The sequence below is a fragment of the Malaclemys terrapin genome, chromosome 12, assembly GCF_027887155.1.
Source record: "Malaclemys terrapin pileata isolate rMalTer1 chromosome 12, rMalTer1.hap1, whole genome shotgun sequence".
NCBI classification, from domain to species: Eukaryota; Metazoa; Chordata; order Testudines; family Emydidae; genus Malaclemys; species Malaclemys terrapin.
In genome coordinates this window covers 16,274,586-16,292,590 of record NC_071516.1, presented here as the reverse complement: position 1 = coordinate 16,292,590, position 18,005 = coordinate 16,274,586, and the positions used below count along the sequence as shown (strand labels likewise).

Sequence of the window (18,005 nt, the reverse complement as noted above, 5' to 3'; positions counted from 1 at the left end):
TTCTTGTAGTGTTGGTAGGAGGGTTCCTGTGGGTCAGTGCACTGTTTAGTGGTGCGTTGAAAATATTCCTTGAGTCGGAGACGACGAAAGTAGGCTTCCAGATCACCACAGAACTGTATCATGTTCATGGGGATGGTGGGACAGAAAGAGAGTCCCCGAGATAGGACAGACTCTTCTGCTGGGCTAAGTGTGTGGTTGGAAAGATTGACAATGTTGTTAGATGAGTTGAGGGTACCATTGTTATAGCCCCCAGTGGCAGGTATTAGTTTAGATAGCTTACAGTCCTTTTTCCTCTGTAGAGAAGTGAAATGTGCATTGTAAATGGTACCCCCTGATTCTTGGAAACAGAGTTGTAACTGACAGCATTTTACTCTCAACCATATTTACTACCAGTGCTATAATAAATAGGTGATTTTTCCACACCTTTTTTTATTAAAATACCAAGTTACAACTACTTTGACAGTAAAAGTTATGAAACTATTTTAAAAGGAAAACATGAGCATTGGAGTGGGAACTGCATAAAATGAGCACTCTAGATGTGTTGTCATCAGCAATCCAAATTTTATCATTAATAAGAAATGAAGCAAAAATACCGAGTGCATGTGCAACTTACTTTTGATGCTTGCTTAAAAATGGCTTTAAAATGGGTCTACTCTACAGAAATTGGAATAAATATTATGAAAACTGAAGTCTGTGTTTAGGTTTGACAGAGGAGGGGCCATTAAAACAGTCTAAATCCTGACAGATTTACATAGTGCATTCAGTGACTCTTAAAAAATCCCCCACTGATTGACCTTTGGAGCAACAGTGAGTTAAACCTTCTTACATACTCTTGCATACCTAGTAGTAAACTCATGAAGGGTGATGACACTGCATCACCTCTGCAAGTGTGGACTTTCCCAGGGGCAGAGGAACTTTTGGGGAAACGCATACTGCCTTTCACCAGCTTAGCTGAATTTCGCCTTGGTTGTACAACCTTAAAACTAGACTTCTAAAATCTCAGGTACTTACATATAAATAGAAATTTTAAAATTCTCTAACAGTAAGTCCTGTAAATATTTCTACATCATTTACAAGGCCTCTTCTGTGTAAACAATCAGTGAGAGAGGCAGAAGTTAAAGATCCCATGACTAAAACAAAATAACCCTTGCCCCAGCTAACATTGTTAATAAAACCAGTTCTAATGTCCAAGGCTGTATAACCTATTGTTTATACCTACAATAATAGTTTCTCCCCTTACCTACAGTAACTGTGCTGCTATCACTTAAATCAGTATCAGCTGAAAATCAGCACGTGAACTTTCAGCCTAAAATTAAACTCCAGAAAAATGGCATTTATAATCAGATTTTTAACCATAGAGGTTAAAAATTCTGACCTGTTTTGATAGCTTTTCATAGTTCATGTTTCTTTCCGTAGTTTAAATTTCACATTCAGTTTACAGTGCCTTTAGTGCTGTAGCGAATTCTTATGGTGCTATGTGGTGCTCTTGTTTGGATTAGCCATCTCTGGAAAAAGATAGACACTTCTCCAGGTACTTTTTCTAGGGGTGTGATTTTTAATGGTCTTAATTGATGTCAAAGCTTCAGATAAAAATGCATAGTGATATTTAAAAGTTTACAAATGTCTGGTTTACGATCATGTATGCAGAGCGGATAAAATCTATTTTTAAAAAAATATGATTTTTTGATTTTTTGTTTAAATGATTTTTTCTTTTGAAAAATAAACTGTTTTAAAATGAAATTGAATTGAATATAAAGTATAAGGCCTAAATTTATTGTAATCTCTTAAAATATTTAAATAAAAAATATGCTGAATCCATGAGCCTCTATCAAAAACTTAGAGTGAATTAAAGACTGCGTTTCTATATAAAGATCTTTTCCTATATAAAGAGATTATTCTAACTTTTGAGGTCAAGCTTTGTAAATATGGCATGATAGGTCAGCCGAAGTAACTTGTCTTAGGGTACATCTAAACTAGAAACACTGCAGCAGCACAGCTGCAGTACTACAACTGAGCCTCTGTAGCGCTGTAGTATAGACACTTACTATAGCAACAGAAGTAGTTCTTAGAGGTGGTAGCTAGGGTTGACAGAAGTCTTCCATTGACCTTGCAATGTCTACACATTGGGGTTTGGGTTGGCTTAACTACGTTGCACAGGGTGTGCAATTTTTGGTAGTCCTGAGCATTGTAGTTAAGCCAACTTAATTTTGTAGTGTAGATGAGCCCTTTAGGAGACTCAAATTTTCAAGAGACTTAGATGAGTAGGAACTTAAACTCTAGTCACTTTCACTTAGGCATATTTGATATTCCTGGGGGAATTCTGCATCACTGTGCATGTGCAGAATTCATGGTCTCCGCAGATTTCTTTGCTTCCCCGCAGAAAAATGACTTCTGATGGGGAAACAAAGGGAAGCCGCAAAAGTGGTCACATAGCCCTCCCTGCAGTGCAGGCAGGTCAGGTCAGGCTCCTGGGGCAGCTGGTAGAGACACAAATCACTGAATGGACGGGAGGGCTGGGCAGTCATGTGTTTGAGAGAAACACTCTATCCTTTTCTCCTGCTATTGTGGCATGCTTGGCATGGAGGGGCAGGGCTTTGGGGTGTTTCTATGGAGAAAAGTGTCCCCCCTCAGGCAGAGCAGAATGTAGCAGCCTGCCTGCTTAGTAAATTGTTCCCATTGTTCTTAGTGAATTCCCGCAGGAGTATAAAACAGGTGTAAAAATTTTAAGGCTTCTTACATTACCAGAGTGGTCTAAAAGACAGTGTGGCCTTATAAATGCTTATGCTGCTTTAGTGATTAGAACTGGTATAAACTTTTGGACTGAATTTCCTATCAAAATGTGCTCCAAGAACTGTTTGCTACTGACCTTTCTGGAGATGGTCAGTAGCCAATACAAATTGTGAATTTGAGTCCCCAGCCCTCGCTTGCTCTTCAGTTGCCTAAGATGCAACACTGAGCATATGGCTGCAGATATTTGTTGACTAATAACCAGAAGTAAAGGGTCAATACTAGTTACATTACTATTAAACAGAGGGTGTTTGGGAGATTTCCTCCAATGCTCCCCACTCCCATTCTTCATCCATTGTATTGTAGTTTAAATAAATTACCAAAATAATTGAAACCAGCATGATTGTTGCATAGTTTTAACAAATAAAATATGCAGAATTTTAAAATATTGTGCGCAGAATTTTTTATTTTTTGGTGCAGAATTCCCCCAGGAGTAATTTAAAAGTTTTCCCAGGCAGACCTGAAATCAGTTTAATTCATTGACTACAGTTAATCCCTCAGTTTTAATAAATCATTTGGTTTTAAATGTGAGACACGTTTCGATAAGAGGAGTTTAGGAATCCAAAACACTTAAGGTTATTTTGTTTAATAAACAACTATATTGTTTTGTTTTAATTTAATTCCAGTTACTATCTGAATGCAGCTTGACAATCATGAGCAAAAGTTAATTATCTAGTAAATAAGTAATGTATTAACCATTTTCTAACCTACTAAAATGTACAATTGAGAATCTGAAAATAAGCTAAATAATGGTTTAAATAAATGTAAGTAGTTATAGCACTCCTTCCTAACTATAAAAAGATTTACCAAATTTAATGTAAGCCAACATGTTTTAATGGTTATATCAACAGAGTGCACGTTTTTAGAACATAACTGAAGTAGAAATGGAAAAGTTGATTTAAAATTGATTATTTAAATTGAGGCTTTCCTCTTGGTGACTTAAATCTTAAGTCTTTGGCACCAATTGTGTAATTATAGATCTCTAGAATATATGCTATTCTGGGTTTCCTACTAAAAATAAAATAAATTTACCTTGCAGCACATTTTCCATCTTTGAGGCCTATGGAAGTTCTTGCCTTTGCTGTCCTGGAAGGTAGTCCTTCTAGTGGACGTTACCGGGCTCAGGGAAAAGGCCAAGCTTGTTGCTCTGTCCTTTCTCCCTATTTAACTTTCACCAAGATACAGTATTATTTAGAACATGCCCAGTCTCCTTCCGGAGGACCTGTCAGTTTCGTGTGTGATGTGTGCTGGCCTCTTAATTTAATGGGGACCTTTTTATTCAAGAAAACTGGCAACCTAACCTGTAGACTCTCCGTGAGGATTGGGAGCACCTAAGTTTGTAATAGCCGGATGACTCAGAGCTTGCCAGTTTTTTAGATGATCAAGGCTCATGCTCCCTGAGTGACCAATGTCACAAAATCAATAATTTTACTTATCCTTTTGGTGTGTGTGTAACATTCAGAATGATTACTTAAGGCCAGAATTTTCAAAATCTTAGGACCACAATTGCTGTGATTGCATACAAATGGCCACTTCTAGTCAATTGTTCAGGTATGTAAACTCATGATATTGTGAGACCAAACCCTGATTCTCCCCTACATCCCCCCTTTTTAGGCTGAAAATAAACTCCGCGACTTACCCATTTACTGATTTTCAACTAATACTTGCTCGTCTTCCCAATGAAGATTGTTGATTTTATGCTACAGCTGTTTGACTTTATAAGAGCTGAAGATCTCTGTGTAGCTCACAAGGTTGTCTCTTTCCCCAGTAGAAGTTGGTCCAATAAAAGATATTGCCTCACCCACCATGTCTTTCTAATATCCTGGAACCAACACCACTACACCAATGCTGCAAATGAGTTTATAACAGGTTATTTGATGAAAACTTAAAATTCTTGATTCCTAGGACTGCGCCGTACCAAAGTGAGTTCTCATGGATGTCTGATATGGTGGGTGGACAAACTGGACTGAGACTAACAAGCCCATCTTAACTTTGATCTCTATGGCCCTTCCCATCCCCTCTCTGCCCCTGTTGAATGTGTAATCATTGGCTCACACATTCAGTTTAAAATTATACGCTTTGCACCTTGAACTTAAAAGTGCAGTTGTGGACTTTGAATGTACTGTCCCTAGATTACATATTCAAATGTCACACATTTAATTTTCCTAACTTGGCATCAGTTTTTGCATACATTCTCTCTCTTACTCTAAGCAGAAGAAACACAGTATCCATAGCAGTCTAAATGTTGCATATTTATTATTTAAGGTGCACATACAATGCTTAATTTGTGCCAGGGCTGAGCCCCGGCACCTCTGGGCTTGGCAGTTCGTAGCCCCAGCATCTCTTGTCTTGTTGCATCAGTTATGAATATAAAAAAAATTGTTTGAGCCCCGGCACCTTTTTCATTACAAATTAAGCACTGTGCAAATTTAACACAGTAATTAGAAGTATTGGTAGTGACTCCATAGTTAGTATCAGAGGGGTAGCCGTGTTAGTCTGAATCTGTAAAAAGCAACAGAGGGTCCTGTGGCACCTTTGAGACTAACAGAAGTACTGGGAGCATAAGCTTTCGTGGGTAAGAACCTCACTTCTTCAGATGCAAGTAATGGAAATCTCCAGAGGCAGGTATATATCAGTGTGGAGATAACGAGGTTAGTTCAATCAGGGAGGGTGAGGTGCTCTGCTAGCAGTTGAGGTGTGAACACCAAGGGAGGAGAAACTGTTTCTGTAGTTGGATAGCCATTCACAGTCTTTGTTTAATCCTGATCTGATGGTGTCAAATTTGCAAATGAACTGGAGCTCAGCAGTTTCTCTTTGGAGTCTGGTCCTGAAGTTTTTTTGCTGTAAGATGGCAACCTTTACATCTGCTATTGTGTGGCCACTTCAACCTCCCTGGCACTGGCTCCACCCCGGCACTGCTTACCTGGAGTGGCTCCGGGGTGGCAGCGGCGTGCAGCAGGGATAAGACAGGCTCACGGACAGCACCACATGCCTGTGGCCCCTGGGGGAGGAGGGGCAGAGGGCTCCGCATGCTGCTCTCCCCTGCAGTGCCCATTGGCCGAAGTTCCCTGTTCCTGGCCAATGGGAACTGTGGGGGGCAGTGCCTGGAGGCGAGAGCAGCGCACGGAGCCCTCTGCTCCACCCCACCCCCAGAGGCTGCAGGGACATGGTCCTGGCCGCTTCCAGCAGCGGCGCGGGCCTGCGGAGCCACTGGGGTGGCAATCCCGCAGGTCAGATCCAAAGCCCTGATGGGCCAGATCCAGCCTGCAGGCTGTAGTTTGCCCACCCCTGTTCTTCTACTTTCCCATTTTTTACACTTCCCAGTGTTTCTTCTTGATTTGTTAACTGTGTTGCTTTAACTCTTACCACTCCTGATCTTGGGAAGTTGGGGAGGCAGTGGTGGGGGAGGGAGAAGAGGCCAAAGCATGGGAGGAGACTCCCCAGGGCATTGCTAATTTAAATTCTTGGCATACCCCAAGCAGCACCACTATGAAAATATTTTTTTCTTTGTACTGAAGCAGTGGCATATGCAGGACTATCCATGGTGATCCTACCATAGTTCCCTCAGTACTTCAGGTAGCAATAGCATGGGGGTTGAAGAGATGGCATTGGTGGGGTTGAGTCAGTGGTGATAGGATGGGTGAGTGGATATTTTGGGAAGACACCATGGTCTTCTGAGTTGTGGTTATATAGGAGTCAAGATAAAGGCAAGAAGATCACTATTGGATGTAGTATGGACGTATTGATTTAACTAGTGACTTCCGTAGATTTTTAGTGTCTCGATTGATTGAAAATGCTCTTGAGCAGCCTTAATGTAAATCAGTTTTCTTTGTGTGGTATGTTTAAGGGGGTGTATTAGTTACCATAGCAGCTAACTTTAAATTTCCTACCTCTCCTGTTCACTTAAATTCTCAACCCTACATTGCATTGAACAGTCATTGTTAAATATTTATTATTTATATTAACTTGCCTCTGCTATTTGAAGCCATGTCAGATAATCAACTGGTAAGATTTATACATTTATTTTCCCTTGTCTAAAACATGCACTGATAAATTTCATTGCATTATTTGACAAAACTATAGGCTACAGATTTACTCTCTCTCCAATAGGTCTGCAATAGAGGACTTTAAATGGGATGCATAGTATTTATGGGTCACCAGGAGGATACTTCAGGTCTTGTGTCTCACTTAATTTAAAGGTGTTATGTTGATAATGCTTGTACGTGCAAATCTTGTGAAATTGTAAAGAACTTTGCTTGGTACACTGAAGGTCCATCCGATATTTGTTTGTCTGGGGCACTTAGCATTTTTCAACTGTTACGTTCCACTACCCCTTTTTCAGACCATTATTACATTTTGTATTTCCTGCTTTCAAACCACCACTTTCAAATTTAAATACTAAAAATGTAAACCATTAAAGAAATCAATTGTTAGGTTAACTATTTAGAATTGCCATTTATGTTCTTGGTTACTGAACTCGGTTTTTAGCTTTCCAAAGCACATTGTAGTATCTTGCACTACTGTGGTTCCTGTGCAGCTATCTAATGTTCTAAGTAAAAGGGAGGTGACGAAGATGTTTGCTAGTTTACTCTGCCATGTTTTTCTGGTATGTGTATCTTATGAATCCCATATATGGAGCATTGCACTACATTTTTTTCTTTACTTCATTTACTTTCAAAGTCCCATGCAGAAACTTCATAAAGTCTGCTCAAATTTTACACTTGACTGAAATTATGGAAATACTATTTTCACGTACCATTTGGATTAATATTTGGCCTTTGAAACCCTTCTCATTATATGGCATAATTGATAGGGCACCAACAGCATGCACAAAGAAATTCCAGCTCCCTGGATCAAAGGGCTAGTTAGTCCGAGAAGGTCATGTGCTAAGTGGAAAAGCAATGTAGTGGTGTCAGTTTTTCTATAAGGGAATAAAATGTTTGTATTTAAAATGAGGCAAAACGATAGCATAACATTGAAGAAGTGCTAATGTTAATCCAAGTAAGCCTAGTGAAATATGATTGTTGTGAAATATCAAAATATTTATTGAGAATTATGCTATGCGAAGATTTAACCACAGAAGTTTTCTTTGAAATGCATATTTAGTGAAGTTTAAAGTTAGAGGGAAAAAATATGTGAGATTATATGTTTTATTTCATTCACCTTGTATGTCTAATATCCTGGGACCAACACGGCTACAAGAACATAGCATTTGTATTTCTGAACTAACAAGTAATTTTAGCGTTCTAATAAAAACAACAACAACAACAAAAAACTCTTGAGCAAATATAAACTATTCAGACACTTTTGTCACTCCAAATTATGGATAAACTAGGAGTCCTTGTGGCACTTTAGAGACTAAGTCATTAGTTTTTACTGATACAGACTAACACTGCTACCCCTCTGAAACCAAATTATGGAAGTTATAATATTGGCTATTGGTTACATCACTCGCCTTACGTATTTCCTGCTGTGCAGGGTCTGTTGTTTTTAGATTACCAGTGATTTTACCTACACAGTGTAGGAGCAGGGACGGGATTGTGTGGAATGAACTAAACTTTCTGGAGATTGAATCCAAGTCACTTGGCTAGCATCCAGATACTTGACAATAATAGGGAAAGCAGCCAGTGAACCTTTTTCATTCTTTCTGTTCCAGTGAACTGAAACTTAGGGGCCGGGAGAAATTTTAATAAATGGAATTGCTTTTTGTATAAGAATTGTAAGGTGTGTGTGTGTGTGTGTGTGTGTGTGTGTGTAGAGAGAGAACTATTTTTGATTAACATCTTGTTTTAAAACAGCTGGATTCTCATTCTTGCCTCCTCCAATACACTATTAATTTTGCTTGATTTTTTTGAAATACTTACAATAGCTTTTCTTTGGTGATTGTAAAGTGAAGTGACTTTAAATCAAGATAGTTTATTTTGTTAATGTTAGAATAATTACCTCACTGACAGAGAAAATTGTTGCTGGTACAGCATGCTGAGAACTTTTTACTAGACATTTTGCACCTGGTCAGCCTAAAACTTTCTTTTCTGATAGCCATGCTATGCAGAACAGAGTAGTTCACACTATACTAATTACCAACATATGCTATCTGTCTTTTTACAGAAGATGCGGATTACAGTGCCTTTGGTACGGATACTATGACAAGGAAGAAAAATGTCTTATCAAATGTGTTGCGTCCGGATAACCACAAAAAGAAACCACATATTGTCATTAGCATGCCGCGAGACTTCAGACCGGTGTCGTCTATTATTGATGTGGACATTCTCCCAGAAACCCATCGCAGGGTGCGACTTTACAAATATGGAACTGACAAACCACTTGGATTCTATATACGGGATGGCTCTAGTGTCAGAGTAACACCACATGGATTGGAGAAAGTACCAGGGATTTTCATATCCAGACTTGTTCCTGGAGGTCTGGCTCAAAGCACAGGCTTACTGGCCGTTAATGATGAAGTACTGGAGGTAAATGGAATAGAAGTCTCAGGGAAGAGTCTTGATCAAGTTACAGACATGATGATTGCAAATAGCCGTAACCTGATCATTACAGTGAGACCAGCAAATCAAAGAAATAATGTTGTTAGGAACAGTAGGACTTCTGGGAGCTCAGGTCAGTCTACTGATACTAGTCTTCTAGGTTACACACCACACACTGTGCAGAACTTCCATCCAGAAGAAGAAGACAGTGATGAAGATGACATCATTATTGAAGATAATGGTGAGCCACGGCAGATTCCAAAAGCTGCCCCTACCAGTGAGAGTCTGGAATCATTAACGCAAATTGAACTCCTTCATGAGTCAACACAAAATGGTTTCATTCCATTTAGTGAAGTAAACTTATGTCATTCAGCAGGCAATGTTAACATGGAGTATGAAATACAGGATCCAGACAAAAAGTCCTTAGAAGATGGGACAATTATAACGTTATGAAACTGTCTCAATGGTGTATTTTACGTTAACTGAAGATGCCGTACAACTTTTAATTTTGCTTGATATATAATGCAATTTATACCTCTCAAACTACCAGTCCTTAAGACCTGCAAACAAATGTAAGGGAAAACAGTAAATGCAGGAAGCTTAAAATTATGTGGGCTGATTAATGTCAGTTTTATAATTCTGTAATTCCATGTAAATATTTTGTAAGGATACAAGGTAGATGACCCTGGCTGTGATGGGACAGCGGTAAAATGAAGGATGATTGAGAGGTATTGACTGCATATTTGCTTCCAGAGGTACTACTGGTTTTAAAGAGTACATTTCCATTACCATGTGAGGTGGAGCAGATAGTGAAGCTGCATGTCTAATCCGAATTTATGGTCATGTGCGTTTACCCCTTAATGACACAATTAACAACGATCTTAAAATTCTAACGTGAAAGTCTTACTACTACTCGTCTTGTACCTTGAGGACCAGTTCTCTTCTCTAAGGCCTTGGCTACACTGGTGCTGTACAGCGCTGCAACTTGCTGCGCTCAGGGGTGTGAAAACGCACACCCCCCTGAGTGCAGCGCTGTAAAACGCCAGTGTAATCAGCGTCTGCAGTGCTGCACGCTCGCTCGCAGCACTGCAAGCTATTCCCTCGGAGAGGTGGAGTACTTGCAGTGCTGCGAGAGAGCTCTGGCGGCGTGACTACACTCGGCAGCGCTGTGAATTCTCAAGTGTAGCCAAGGCCTTAGTTTACAGCATTGTATAAGGTGGTCTTTTATGCTGGGCTTAGTCACTAACTGTAGTAAATTACATTATGTAAATGTCTAAAGAAATCAAATACAAAATTAATAGGATGAAAATAACATTTTACCTGATTCCTATTTCATGCTCCAAAAATGGTCATGTTAAAAGATATCAAGATTCTTACAAATGAGAGGAGAGTTATTTGAAGTTGATAATCAATGAACAGTTTTATCTTACTATTAAAAAATATATATTATCCAGCATAGGTTAGAGCAACTTGTATCACTTTTTTTTTTTTAAATCAAAAGTTTAGGCTTTGTAAAACTAACTTAAACTTGTGCTATTACAACTTCGTTTTTTAACATACCACCCCTGGTAGGGTATCTTCTTTGAATATTACAAAACTGCTATAGGAAAAAAAACAAAAATATTGAAAGCTAAAATCCTGATGCTGCAAACACTTAAGCAGGAATGTAAATTGACTCTCATGAATAGTTCATTGACTTCAGTAGAACTACTCATGTGATTTGTTTGCAGCATCAAGGGCTAAAATGTATTTGTATTTAAGAAATCAATTTAAGACCTAAATTTGTCTTCAGAACAAAATTAGTTCACTGCTAATAATGAAAATCTATTAACTTTTTTAATACATTAACACAGTTAACTTTTTATACATACACACTACAATTTTGAAAAATAGCCTTCTGAAGGTGGAATTTTCAGGTGTTTCTAAGTTCCTTCAAACTGCAAACCCTAATGGAATACAGCCTGGTTAAAGTACTTCAGCCTTCTTGACTTGTGAAAATTCAGTCTAATGGAAAGTGGTGGTAGCTACATTTGCAATTTGCTTATCAGTTTGTATTTATCTCAGTAAGGATGTAGCTTCTTAGCTGAACCAATTTCTATGTAAGATGTGAAATTCTACAGTTAGGAAACTGACCTCTTGAGGTTCTTTCCAGCCCTAATTTCTATGATTTTTAAAGAAACAAGAACAAAACATCCAGTTAACAGTTCGACTTTAAATGGGAAGAAAAGTAAGAATTAGCAACAGGTACTCCTGAGGAAATTCTGCACCCAAAAAAAAAAAAAAAAAAAAAAAATTCCGTGCACAATATTTTAAAATGCTGCATATTTTACTAATCAAAATAACACTATTATGGCAGTTTCAATTATTTTGGTCATTTATTTTAAAATACTTGTCTACAAGTATGTCTAACAATATAGACAACAAAAAAGGCTCAGGACATTTTTTTTGGCAAATAGATTCCTTACCATGAGTATTAATACAGAACTTTGAGTAATAATTGATTTAAATGCCCCCAGGCCTTTGCACTACTTCTGAGGGGTGTCAGGGGTAATGGAGGAGCTGAAGGGGGAAGTAATTGCTGGGAAGGAGCCTGGGAGTGAACCTGGAGGGTTGTTAGGTGTGGGTGGGAGAAGTATGGAACAGATTTTTTTGCGGGGAGGGTGGTGATTGTTAGGGAGTTGGGGAGTCTCCCCAATGCAGATGCTGGCTGACCCCTCACCCCTCCCATTTAATCAGGCACATCTGCCCTGTGTGTCCCTGCACCCTGATTCCCCATTCAGTTAGCATATCTGCACATCCCTGTGTTTCCCAGCACCCTCCCTCAGCCAGTCATAGCTCACCTGTCTCCATGTGTCCCTACATGCCCACTCCCCCATCTGGCCCCACACCCTGTTCAGCCAGGCATAGCTCCCGTTTCCATGTGTCCCTGCACCCCTGCTCAGCCATCACCCCCCCCCCCCCGCTCCTCCCCATCCCCATGTGGCCCTGCATCCCCACTTCCATTCAGCCCCTGGCACAGTACGGTCACCCCACTAGCTCCTATACCCCGCTCTGACCATCCACTCCTCCTCCCTTCTCCCCATATCCCATGCTTCCTCATGTGGCCCTGCCAGCAGAAGCCTGTGAGGAAGGGCAGTTTCCCTCTCCATGGCTGGCTGCTCTAGCCTGTGAGCCTGCTGCCCTCTCCTGGTGCCACCTGGTGAGTGAAAGTGTAATTGCAGCTTCCCTTTTCCTCCCTGTTAGAATCTGCTGGGGACATCAAGCGCAGAATTCTCCCAGGAGTAAACATGTAAATTTAAAAATTGATTTTTTAAAACTTATTTTTATACATGCTGCTCCTTTTTATTTAGGGCATGTGTCTTTAAAACTGGATTTGGTTTTTATTCCTTCAGCAATGGGACTTTTCCTGTATCATGATAGTGTGCATTCACATGCCTTTTTATTTACTTGATTGTATTGCAAGTAATCAAAGTGGGAAAATGCACTTGTATTAAGAGAAGAAAATGAGATCCACAGATACAGATGGAAGATAAACTAGTACCCCACTTTTTTTTATGTAGAGGTGTAACGCTTTCATTCAGTGGAATTGTTTTATGGATCTAATATGGTGCATTAGTAGTGTTGCGGCTTGGATGTAAGATAAGCTATTAACTTACACATGAGCCTGGCACTTGAAAACAAGTTACAAGATATTAATTTATTGCTTAAACACTTCAAGGTAGTATGCTGCTAAACTTTTGTCCATTACCTAATTTTGAATGTTTTTTACTCATAGCGTATGCATTTTGGGTATATATACTGGTATTAAGAACTTAAGGAAATTTTAAAAAGGGCATTTAGTGTGTAAGTGCTCATGAATTTCCATCATGAAGGATTAACAAAAGTTTTTGTAATTAAAATGACAGACTGCACAATATGTAATTGCATAACACTGCAGTTACCATAAGAGAGACTTTCTAAATATCTTCTATCTGCATCCTACCACTTGACAAATTACTAAATAGTTTAAAAAATCACTATTCCAGGATAATCAACTGTTGAAATAAATGGTTAGTTAACTTTATATATAAAATGGTACTAGGTTCAGTATATTATTTTTAAAGATGATAGATATATTCGCCTTTATATACTACCTCTTAAAGTTAGTTTTTTTAACCGTTAACATCTTTCAAAATATCTCCCTGCGGGGAGAAAAAAATTCAAGGCTTGACTATTTTGTACTAATTTTAACTGCAGAATCTAAAATGATGCATGATTGAAAATATTGAGCTGCTGTCAATGCACATTCTTTATGTATTCAGTATCCTAATGCATATACATTATATTTTAATCCAGATTTTATAAACTAATTTATATCCAAATTATTTCAAAATGCTTTGGAATACCAAAATTCCTTTGAATAGTGTTATACGGATGTGTACATGCACAATAAAAGCAATCTGTCCCTCCTCTCTGCTGGCAGTCTGAAAACAGATTAGCCTTTTAAGTGCACCTTATTAGAAAAGAGAGCAAATGTTGCTGAAATTAAGATACGTTCACTTTGGATCTCTGATATGGTATCAGTAAAAGTCAAGCTTAAACTGTGAATCATATGTTCTTCCACAGCTTCAATAAATTTAGGACAATGTCCTCATGAGCTGTCTGCACCATGTACTTTTGTGAATATTCTGTATTTTCTAATTACATTTTACTTGCAACTTGATTTTTACGCAAATGAAAATTTGTTTAAAATGTCAAATATCAGTATTTTTCTTACAACTTTAATGTATAATGTACATTGATATCTCACTAAATGAACTTTGATTTTACAAAATCAAACTAGCTTTAGCTGTATATTAGTCTTATATTTTTACAGATTGGAATAATAAATGGATATAGAAATATAATTGCTTTTTTAATTACTTTGGCAAGTCAGAATCAAGAGCATTTGTATTCTAAAACATGAAAACATGGATACATTTCAGGCACAGTTCTCAAAGGACTCTTATTGTGTACATGCTTTTCTTTGCCACCAGAGTATCAGCTAATTTTATAACACTGTTAGGATGGAGAAAACTGATCAAGGTGCAAGAAGATGTCCACCTTCACTTGTTCCCTCACCTGGGCTGCATTTATATCCTGTACCTATAGGGAAACACACAAGTGCTCTTAATACACCTTATAAATAGGGGTGAAGGCTACAATCCTGTCAGCCATGACTTCGACCTGAACATGCATGACATGCCCAGGCCCACTATAATTATACTAATTACAACAAACATGCATATAGCACCTGGAATACTGCCACTAGATGTGGTGGTGCTTCTCATGGTAAGCTAGAGCCATCAGACCCAAGGAGTCTAGGCAGTGGAGAGGAGAAGGCTCTTAGCCAGGCATACCATCATGGTCACGTGGTGATTGTGTGAGGGCTTCTGCTGAATGTGAGTACTAGCCATATGTTGGCAACACTGAGTATCTAAATGGCAAAATTCCTTTTGAACTCTTAGCACTGGCCTACTTCTAGTGTCACCCAATTCCAAAGCTTTAGGCAGGACTAGATATTCTGTTTCTTTAAAGTTACTGTACAAAAATTGCAGCCAATTAATTGAGATCTGCTCCCTGTCTATTGTCATATGTTTAATTTCAATTGCAGCATCAGATATTCCCCTCACACCTGTACAGCCCTTTAATGTGAAAATGAGGTTTCACAAGCATAACTGATGGTGAAATTTAGCTGATGGTATCTATTATTATTGATGTACAGGCTGGAAAGAACCTAGTTTAACTTTTTGATTCCATGTCAAGTTTGTAGACCTGGTAGTTGGAAAATACATTTCTTTAGTTTGCATGGAACCTGTCTATGCAGACCCCCTTTGTTTTCAAGAGCAATGCTGACACAATTATGATAATGAAGACATCAACTTTAGAATTCACTACATACCTAAATTAACCTTATTTTTTAAACTTCAGAATGTTGCAATTCCTATGTACCTAAAAATTTTGGAGGATGTTTGAATTGTCAGAAGGTGATGGGTTTGGAGATATTTTGGGGGACGGGGTTTCTAGAGGAGGAGATTTTTCTCATTATTGGCTGTTTTTGTGTGTTAATTGTAATTGGGATGAATTATTTTCTGATGGTCTTGTGCTTTTAATAGTTAAAGCAGGGCACCTAGATGCTGCTTTTATATTTATAAACTGAAATAATGTTTGTAAATTGACACACAAATTGTAATGCCACAATATAACTTAAACTGAAGTGCATTTTAGTGCCTAAGGCAACATCAGCATGTTGCCCATCAGAATTTTTTTTTTTTTTTTTTGAGACAGACAGATATGGGTCCCCCCGTTTTTTTACACAGTTATAGCTTGTGGCTCTGGGCTGTCTGGAGTAGAGCTGTACAGTTCCTCCTACTTAACGTTTTGAAGTTATGGCACTGCTCCATTAGGGAACATGTTCGTTTAAAGTTGTGCAATGCTCCCTTATGTCGTTTGGCTGCCTGCTCTGTCCACTGCTTTTGGATTCTGTGGAAGAGCAGCGACTTTACAAGGGAGCATTGCACATGTTCCTCTTCTCTGCCTCCTCCCCCTCCCTCCCAGTGCTTCTCCCGCCACCAAAGGGCTGTTTGGCAGTGCTTAGGACTTTCTGGGAGGGAGAGAGAGGAGCGGGGAAGCACTGGGAGGAGCGGGGACACAGTGTGCTCTGGAGTGGGGGTGGGAAGAGGTGGGCCTGGAGTGGAGCAGGGATGGGAAGAGGCGGGCCTGGAGCATCCCCTGGCAAAGTCGGCGCCTGTTCTTCTGGGGGGAAGCTGCCGCTGCGCAAGGTACTTCCTAGAGTCCTTGCCTGCCTCATTGTCTGCAGTGGGCTGTGTCTGTATGGGGTACCTCCCAACCACAGTACAGTACTGTACAGTATATAATGCCTTTTGTCTGCCCCAAAAAAATTTCCTTGGAACCTAATCCCTCGCATTTACATTAAATCTTATGGGAAAATTGGATTAGTTTAACATCTTTTCACTTATGTTCCTGAAGAATGAAACTTTAACTACAACATTAAGTGAGGAGTTACTGTATTTGATACTGGTGTGATCGCTGCTGGAATACTGTCGGGCTCTGGTGTCCACAATTCAAGAAGGATGTTAATATATTGGGAAAGGGTTGGAGAAGACCCACAAGAATGATTAAAGGATTAGAAAACATGTTTATTGGGGTAGTCAAAGAGTTCAATCTATTTAACTTTTCAAAGAGAAGTTTAAGGGATGACTTGATTACACTCCATAAGTACCTACCAATATTTGATAAAGGGGTCTTCAATCCAGCAAGAAGGGTATAACATGGTGGAAATTACAGCTAGATACATTCAGACTGGAAATAAGCTGTACATTTTTAATAACCATTGGATCAGCTTACAAAGGGTTGAGGTGGATTCGCCATCAGTGACCATTTTTAAAATCAAGAGGGGATGTTTTTCTAAAATTTGCTCTAGGAATTATTTTGAGAAATTTCTCTGGCCTGTATTATACAGCTAGTCAGACTATTAACACAATGATCCCCTCTGGCCTTGTAATCTATGAAACTATATAAAAAGCCATCTGGAAATACTTAACTCTCAAAAATACTGCCTTTTACAATCACTAGGGGGCTCTATCTTGATTCCATTGAAGCCAGTTGATTCAAGCCCTGCAAGAACTTGATTGTCATGTTCTGCCACACCAAGTATTCATATTGTGAAACATGGCCTTCATGTAAATTCCACAATCTGGACTTAGTCAACAATGCAGTACGATTCGATAAAATCTTTATACTCAGTTTGGGTGGAAGGAAGGGAGCAAGTTAGAGGAGAGATGATAAAAATGGAAGAGAAGAAAAACTTAGTCTGCTGAGGAAGTCCATTTACTGATCTCTTAGCTATAAATCCGATCAATAAACTGGTGAGTTTTACCTAACTGTGTGAGAAATTCTAACCTATTAAAAGTATATTCTGTCTTGAAATTGTCACTACAAAAATCCACATGTCCAAAGCAGAGATTGTCCACATATGAGGATGAGAAGGTAAGATTTTAATATAACCAATGATACCAAAACTTGTTTGCACTAAATTAAAACATTAAATATGAGCAAAGACGTGTGTTACATGTCTCATTAAAACACTGCATTACACCTAGGAGAGATCTTCATTGCAGAGTTAGCTTGGACTCTTAACCAGATATTGCCTCTAACCAATCTCCTTCCCATCCACATGCCCTCTCACCTGGGCTTAGTGGTGAGAGCTGGCCGGGCTGGGGATATGGGTTAGAGCCTGGATCTACTTTCACCTAGGCTGGCAACCTACCTACTTTGCAGTAAGGATACAGACTAAATCATTGTGGTGCTGACAGTCTTCCAGTGTCGTGCTACATCCCGGCCTGTTTGCCCAGAAGGACAGAGCAATTCTCCCACAATTTGGTAAGAGAGAATCTCAGAGCGGTTCAGCTTTCTGCAGCACAAAGAACCATAGCATTCATCCCCAGAAGTCCTAGCAACATACTGAGTTGAATGCAACCCCATTGAAGTCACAGTAATTTGGGTATGGCTTTGCAGTGTGGCTGTTCTCACCTGGGTGCTCGTCTCCTGGGCTAACTGTAGTGAAGACACTCTTAGATTCTTGTCCGAGGCACGTGCCAGGAGGCAAAAACATCCACTCCCTAGAATGTGATCGATAGAAGGGGAAGGGATAGCTCAGTGGTTTGAGCACTGGCCTGCTAAACCCAGGATTGTGAG

The 18,005-nt window shown here is 39.2% G+C and overlaps 1 protein-coding gene across 1 annotated transcript in view; it reads left to right on the top strand.

The window, feature by feature from the left end:
- The window catches only part of PARD6B (par-6 family cell polarity regulator beta), a 32,719-nt gene extending 18,564 nt beyond the window's left edge, over window positions 1-14,155 (top strand). The window contains exon 3 of the mRNA XM_054046170.1: window positions 8,896-14,155. Within this exon, the coding sequence (XP_053902145.1) occupies window positions 8,896-9,722 (827 nt within the window). The 3' untranslated portion in view covers window positions 9,723-14,155. The remainder of the gene's footprint in view (window positions 1-8,895) is intronic.
- The last annotated feature ends 3,850 nt before the right edge of the window (window positions 14,156-18,005 follow it).